The sequence below is a fragment of the Macaca mulatta genome, chromosome 7 (genome assembly GCF_049350105.2).
Source record: "Macaca mulatta isolate MMU2019108-1 chromosome 7, T2T-MMU8v2.0, whole genome shotgun sequence".
In the NCBI taxonomy this organism is placed as follows: Eukaryota; Metazoa; Chordata; class Mammalia; order Primates; family Cercopithecidae; genus Macaca; species Macaca mulatta.
In genome coordinates this window covers 104,598,575-104,606,604 of record NC_133412.1, presented here as the reverse complement: position 1 = coordinate 104,606,604, position 8,030 = coordinate 104,598,575, and the positions used below count along the sequence as shown (strand labels likewise).

Sequence of the window (8,030 nt, the reverse complement as noted above, 5' to 3'; positions counted from 1 at the left end):
CCATTGGTAATGAAGAGATGAAGAGGAAAGCAAGCAAGAAAAAAATCAGGACACTGAGGTCAGCACAGAGGGGGATCCAAAAAAATTTCAGAGATGGATTAGAGAGAGGAGCATAGAAAATGTAGAACTCAGTCAGCAATGGTTCATAAATCCATTACCTGTGTTGGAAGATTCCTTATAATGAGATCATCTTCTAGGATGTAGTAACTAATTCTGGTTTTTTCCAACCATTCTACAACCATCATACAGATGCAGATTGTTCTGCCTGTCAGTCTTCACCATCCCAAACTGAACAATACAAATCTCTGGCCTGTCCTCATAAATTCCATTTTAATGTGAAACTCACTGTTTAAGTTTTTGCTTCTAACTATATTCTCTTCAGCAAGATTAGGTAGCTCATTTCCAGGGTTTATTTTGGTCCCTGCTTGATATTTACCACCTCCTTATGTACCCAACACCATCCATCCATATCCTAACAAACACCCTAGAGTTGAGGCAGAGTGGGTGCCTGGGAGGATGTCCCAATACGAGAAGGGAATTAACACCTGAAACAAGCTTATTAGCCTTTTAAATGAAATGACTCAGCCTATGAAATTCTCTCTCTCTCTCTCTCTTTCTCTCTCTCTCTCGCTCTCACTCTCGCTCTCTGTCTCTCTGTCTCTCTGTCTCTCTTTCTGTCTCTTTTGAGAGGCATGGTCTCACTCTGTTGCCCAGGCTGGAGTATGGTGGCTATTCACCACCATGATCATAGAACACTGCAGCCTCGAACTCCTGGGCTCAAGTGATCCTCCTGCCTCAGCCTCTCCTCCCAAGTAGCTAGTGCTACAGGTGTGCACCACCAGGCCTGGCTATTTTTTTTTTTTATTTTGGTCTCTAACTCCTGGCTTCAAGTGATCCTCCTGCCTCGGCCTCCCAAAGCACTGGGACTACAGGTGTGAGCCACTGCACTTGGTCACTTACAGATATTTTTTAATGTCCCTCAAAATGGAGAAATGATTTGAAGAAGTACTCATTTCTCTAACTATATCTCTATAGCAGTAAATTCCACAGAAAAAAGGAACCAAAAAGAGGAAAAGATCTCACTGAGTATTTAAATAATAGTAAGTTCAAGCTTGGGGAGTAGCATCAGCCAGAAGAAAGACGTATGAAATGAAGGCAAAGTGGCATTGATTTTGTTCACTCTGTTCCTAGTGAGAAGATTGATGGTGTAGAGTCACTTTGGCCTGCTCAAGACCAATCTGGCATAAAGATACAGCTCCGAGGTAAGATTCTCTGGACTAGCAGGTTTCTCCTAGAGCTATCATCTGAATTGACCCTCTAGGCTTATTGCACATCAGTTTCCCGAGGCTCCTGTGGCCTTCCCCTGCGCCTGCAGCTCAGTGTTCCCAAGTGGAGGTGGGGTCTTCCTGAAAGCCACTTGTAGCTGGGTGCGGTGGCTCACGCCTGTAATCCCAGCACTTTAGGAGGCCAAGGTGGGCAGATTACAAGGTCAGGAGTTTGAGACCAGCCTGGCCAATATGGTGAAACCCTGTCTCTACTAAAAATACAAAAATTAGCCAGGCATGGTAGCAGGTGCCTGTAGTCCCAGCTACTGAGGAGGCTGAGGCAGGAGAATCGCTTGAACCCAGGAGGCAGAGGTTGCAGTGAGCTGAGATTGCGCCACTGCACTTCAGCCTGAGAGACAGAGTGAGACTCGGTCTGAAAAAAAAAAAAAAAAAAAAAAAAAAGAAACTGAGGGGCTTAGCAGGAGAAAAAGGCTCAACAAGTTAAGTCTAAACGTGCAGAGCTGGTAAGTGATAGAGGTAGGATACAAACCCAGGTCTGTGGGATGCCAGAGTCTGAGATCTGCCCCCATTTATTTATTCTTAAGTACTTTAAAATCATTTTAAAGGTGTTTAAGGATGAAGAAATCTCCTGGTTATGTGCAATAAGTCAGAATTCCTAGGAAACTTTATATGATATTCAGAATCACTACCAACATGGATCAGAAAAGTTGTACTATGATTTTGCCCATGTTCTACATTACTTTCAGATGTCCTTCTAGAGCTCAGATGCACAATTAAAAGAAAAATCTTTCCTATAATTCAGGTATCTAGTTTCTCATATGCACACACATAAAGAGACTACACACACACAACACAGACACACATACACACATTCCACAGAAAAACATACAAAGACCACAGACACATACATACACAGAGACCACACAAATACACTGAGATACACATACACTGATCACAGGCACACCTCTACACACAAACTCCATGGATAAAAACACCACAGAGACTTTGATTCCCCAGAACCACCACCAGCACAAGACAGCTGAGGGTTGATGGGGAAAAGGGACACTATACCATATCAAAGCATAGCAAATAGATTGTAATTATTAGACGTTCCTATTTTTAAATCCCCTGTGTCATTTCTGCTTCTCAGAATACTTCATTGACCCTTTCTCCTCTTTAGGACTCCTAAACTCCTGTTGAGTTTTTTCTGTGCTGCGTGTCTTAAAGTCATCCTTGCCTTCCACCCTCTTCTTAAGGTCCCAGGGCCTTCACAAAGCTTCTCTCTCAAGTTCTCATTCTTTGATTTGCCGTTGCCTGTCCATTTCGTACCCTTCAGACTCTACTTTTTATTCCCAAAGAAGACTACTAAGGTATTTTCCTGAAAAATCATTTTTCTACTTTAGAGAAAAATTTTGCAATTCCCTTAGAAGGCAGAATTAACTTAGGAAGTTGTGATTTTACAAAGCAATTATGGCTGGGCACAGCAGCTTATGCCTTTAATCCTAGCACTTTGGGAGGCTGAGGTGGGAGGATCACTTTAGGCCAGGAGTTTGACACCAACCTGGGCATCACAGCAAGACCCTTTTCTCTACAAAGAATTTTAAAATTAGCCAAATGTGGTGCTGCACACCTGTGATCCCAGCTATCTGGAGTCTGAGGCAGGAAGATGGATGAAGCCCAGGAGTTCCAGGCTGCAGTGAGCTAGGATTGTGCCACTGCACTCCAGCCTGTCTCTAAAAAATAAATAAAAATAAAATAAATAGCAATTATCTTACTTATCTGTATATATTCTTAGAATGTTTTTGTTTAGTGGGGAAAAAAGCATCATTAGTAATTTCCATTGCTTTATCCAATTTATCTAAAACCAATTTGCTGATATGACTCTGTTATAATAGCTATTTTCCAAAATATTCTCAGGTTTATATTTTTGATACCATGGGATCCATTATCCAAGGAATTGTATATTTTAGATAATCAAACACTGATTCATGGAGCATTGTTAAAAACACTACATATGAATTACCAAGTTTCAAAGAAGTAATATAAAACAGTAGTAGAGTTTCCCACCTGGTACAATGGAGGCATGGTGGAAAATACTGATGGATAAGACATGTAACCCAACGAAGCCTCACTTTCCCCTCTGTTTAAAGATTTGCTTCACAGGCTTTACGAGAAAAAACAGAAATGATTTTATTTTTTTTATTTTTATTTTTATTTTTTTTTGAGATGGAGTCTCACTCTATCACCCAGGCTGGAATGCAGTGGCATGATCTCGGCTCACTGCACCCTCCGTCTCCCGGGTTCAAGTGATCGTCCTGCCTCAGCCTCCCGAGTAGCTGGGACTACAAGCGCACGCCACCACGCCCAACTAATTTTTGTATTTTTAGTAGAGATGGGGTTTCACCATGTTGGCCAGGATGGTCTCAATCTGCTGACCTCGTGATCTGCCTGCCTTGGCCTCTCAAAGTGCTGGGATGAGAGGTGTGAGCCACCATGCCCAGCCAGAAGTGATTTTTATAGAAAGCTCCTGGCATACCACAAATATTGGATAAACATGAGTTTGGTGACTTTTCTCCTTTTTGTCCCCTCCTCAAGAATGAACTATTAATATTACTACATCTGGCCAGGCACGGTGGCTCACACCTGTAATCCCAGCATTTTAGGAGGCCGAAGTGGATGGATTACCTGAAGTCAGGAGTTTGAGACCAGCCTGGCCAACGTGGTGGAACACTGTCTCTACCAAAAATACAAAACTTCGCTGGGCATGGTGGCGAGTGTCTGTAATCCCAGCAACTCAGGAGGCTGAGGCAGAAGAATAGATTGAACCCAGGAGGCAGAGGTTGCAGTAAGCCAAGATCACGCTACTGCACTCCAGCCTGGGTGACAGAGCAAGACTCTGTCTCAAAAAAACAAAAAAAAATTACTACATCTTACAATACACTTCCCTCTTTTGTTGATGTTTCTGAAGATACTTCACAATCTTGTGGTGGCTTACAACTCCCATATGAATATTAGTTCTCACCATTATGTGCTGAGTATTAGAATACTAGATAATAGTATTTACTATATATAATTAGCTCATGAGAGAAATCTAATTATAAAACCCATGAGTACTAATTTGCCACATTGCTATTATTTTTGTTATTCAAGTTCATTTCATTAGCAACTTTTGCCCTCACCAAGTCAAATAAGACTTATTCTACATTGTCTTATTCAAGAAGTTTTGCCCATCAAAAAGGGTCAGACTTCTGCTTAATGTCCAAGTAGAAGATTTTTGACCACGTGCAGTGCCTCACACCTGTCATCTCAACATTTTGGGAGGCCAAGTAGGAGAATTGCTTGAGTCCAGAAGTTCAAGACAAGGCTGGGCAACATAGTGAGACCCCCGTCTCTACAAAAAAAAAAAAAAAAAAAATTAGCCAGCCTGCTATTGTGCACCTGTAGTCCCAACTCCTCAGGAGGCTGAGGCAGGAGGATTCCTTGAGCCCAGGAGGTCGAGGCTGAGGGAGCTGTGATCACTCCACTGCACTCCAGCCTGGGTGACAGAGTGAGATCCTATCTCAGAAAAAAAAAAAATAGATTTTTAACTACCTAATTATTTAACAATTGTCAAAATGTCCCAATATTTACTTCTTTTTCACATTTATTTCATTTCATCTGTATATTTCTACTTTTGATGCTCAGATTCATCTGATGTTAATTCTTCATTAAAACATAAAAGTATAGACCTTGGGAAAATATTTGATTTGCAGAAATATTTTGCTTACCGCTGTTAAAATATTATCATTTGGACTAGACCTATCACTATGTAAAAAATTACTCTTTAAATTTTTACATTTAACCTTTTCTTTTGTTTTTTTCTTGTTATTTGCACTGTTTCTCACTCCACAGGTCATTATGGATCTGATCAATTCTACTGATTACCTGATCAATGCCTCTACTTTAGTAAGAAACAGCACTCAGTTTCTAGCTCCTGCATCAAAAATGATTATTGCCCTTTCTTTGTACATTTCATCTATAATTGGTACCATCACCAATGGCCTCTATCTATGGGTGCTAAGATTCAAGATGAAACAGACTGTCAATACTCTCTTATATTTTCATCTCATTTTCTCATATTTTATTTCAACATTGATTCTGCCATTTATGGCCACCTCCCAACTTCAGGACAATCACTGGAACTTTGGAACTGCCTTGTGCAAGGTCTTCAATGGCACTTTGTCTCTGGGGATGTTCACCTCTGTTTTCTTCCTTTCGGCCATCAGTCTTGATCGTTACCTTCTCACTCTTCACCCAGTGTGGTCCCAGCAGCACCGAACCCCACGCTGGGCTTCTGGCATTGTCCTAGGAGTCTGGATCTCAGCCGCTGCCCTCAGCATCCCGTATTTGATTTTCAGAGAGACACATCATGACCGTGAAGGAAAGGTGACTTGCCGAAATAACTATGCTGTGTCTACTAACTGGGAAAGCAAGGAGATGCAAGCATTAAGGCAGTGGATTCATGTAGCCTGTTTCATCAGCCGCTTCTTCCTGGGCTTTCTTCTGCCTTTCTTCATCATCATCTTTTGTTATGAAAGAGTAGCCAGCAAGGTGAAAGAGAGGGGCCTGTTTAAATCCAGCAAGCCCTTCAAAGTTATGATGACTGCCATTGTCTCTTTCTTTGTGTGTTGGATGCCCTATCATATACACCAGGGTTTACTTCTCACTAAGAACCAGTCACTACTTTTAGAGTTGACTCTGATACTTACAGTGCTAACCACTTCTTTCAATACTATCTTTTCTCCCACACTCTACTTATTTACTGGGGAGAACTTCAAAAACGTCTTCAAGAAGTCCATTCTTGCTCTGTTTGAGTCAACATTTAGTGAGGATTCTTCTGCAGAAAGGACCCAAAACCTAAACTCAGAAGCCTAAATTGAATTTCCAGATGCTTAAGCAAACATGCACTTGCTCAATTATACCAACAGAGATATAACTTCTGCTTTTGTATGCTATAGTCCTTATAGTAGAGAGATAACTAGGCCGCACTATCGTTAGATCTCTGAGTAACAAAAGGGCTGCAAGAAAACAAGCAATTTGCAAGATCATGTTTCAAATGTGACTTCTTTTTTTTTTTGAGGCAGAGTCTCACTCTGTTGTCCAGGCTGGAGTTCAGTGGTGCAATCTAGGTTCACTGCAAACTCCACCTCCCAGGTTCAAGTGATTCTTGTGCCTCAGCCTCCCAAGTAGCTGGGACTACAGATGTACACCACCATGCCCAGCTAATTTTTTTTTTTTTTTTTTTGAAATGGAGTCCCGCTCTGTCGCCCAGGCTGGAGTACAGTGGCGCGATCTCGGCTCACTGCAAGCTCCACCTCCTGGATTCATGCCATTCTCCTGCCTCATCCTCCCAAGTAACTGGGACTACAGGCGCCTGCCACCACACCTGGCTAATTTTTTGTATTTTAAGTAGAGACAGGGTTTCGCCGTGTTAGCCAGGATGGTCTTGATCTCCTGACTTCGTGACCGCCTGCCTCTGCCTCCCAAAGTGCTGGGATTACAGGCGTGAGCCAGCGCGCCCAGCCATGCTCAGCTAATTTTTTGTATTTTTAGTAGAGACAGGGTTTCACCATATTGGCCAGTCTGGTCCCAAACTCCTGGTGCCAAGTGATCCACTCGCCTCGACCTCCCAAATTGTTGGGATTATAGGCATGAGCCACTGTGCTGGGCCTGTGATTATTTTGACTCACTTTTTATTGTGGAAAAATATGTGTAACATAAGATTTATCATTTTCACCATTTTTAGTGAACATTTCAGTGGCGTTAATTATATTCACGACATTGTACAACCATCACCACCATCGATTTCCAAAATTTTTCATCATTCCAAGGACAAATTCTGTGCCCATTAAGTAGTAACTCCCTATTCCTCCTCCCCCTAGTCCCTAGTAAGCTCCAAAGTATTTTCTGTCTCTGTGAATTTGCCTATTCTAGATATTTCACATATGTGAAATTATACAGTATTTACCCTTTTGTGTCTGACTTACTTCACTCAGCAAAATGTTTTCAACGTTCATCTGTGTTGTTACAGGTATCAGAACTTCATTCCCTTTTTACAGCTCAATTATATTTTATTGTACGTATATACCATCTTTTTTTTTATTATACTTTATGCTCAAGGGTACATGTGCACAACCTGCAGGTTTATTACATATGTATACATGTGCCATGTTGGTGTGCTGCACCCATTAACTCGTCATTTACATTAGGTATATCTCCTAATGCTATCCCTCCCCCCTCCCCCCTCCCCACAATGGGACCCGGTGTATGATGTTCCCCTTCCTGCGTCCAAGTGATCTCATTGTTCAATTCCCACCTATGAGTGGTGTTTGGTTTTCTGTTCTTGCGATAGTTTGCTGAGAATGATTATACCATCATTTTTAAATCCAGCCATCTGTTGTGTTGTTTCCACCTTTTGACTATTGTCAATAAAGTTACTATTATTGTGAATAAAGCTACTATTAACATTTGTATATAAGTATTTGCGTCAGTCCTTGTTTTCAATTATTGTAAATATATATATAAGGGTAGAATTACCAGGTCGAATGATAATTTTATGTTTAACTTTTTGAGAAATCATAAAGCTTTTCAATTTGCACCATGTTACATTCCCACCAGCAATGTATAAAGGTTTTCGTTTCCCCACATCTGTGCCAACACTTGTTATTTTTCTTCTTTTAATTACGGTATAGTCATTCTGATAGG

General features: G+C 41.3%; 1 protein-coding gene across 1 annotated transcript; it reads left to right on the top strand.

The window, feature by feature from the left end:
* Positions 1-1,130: 1,130 nt before the first annotated feature.
* On the top strand, positions 1,131-7,800 carry GPR33 (G protein-coupled receptor 33). The gene is made up of 2 exons (XM_028850559.2): positions 1,131-1,262; positions 5,178-7,800. The coding sequence occupies exon 2, from the start codon at positions 5,184-5,186 to the stop codon at positions 6,198-6,200; it is 1,017 nt and encodes a 338-aa protein (XP_028706392.2). The 5' UTR covers positions 1,131-1,262; positions 5,178-5,183; the 3' UTR covers positions 6,201-7,800.
* The last annotated feature ends 230 nt before the right edge of the window (positions 7,801-8,030 follow it).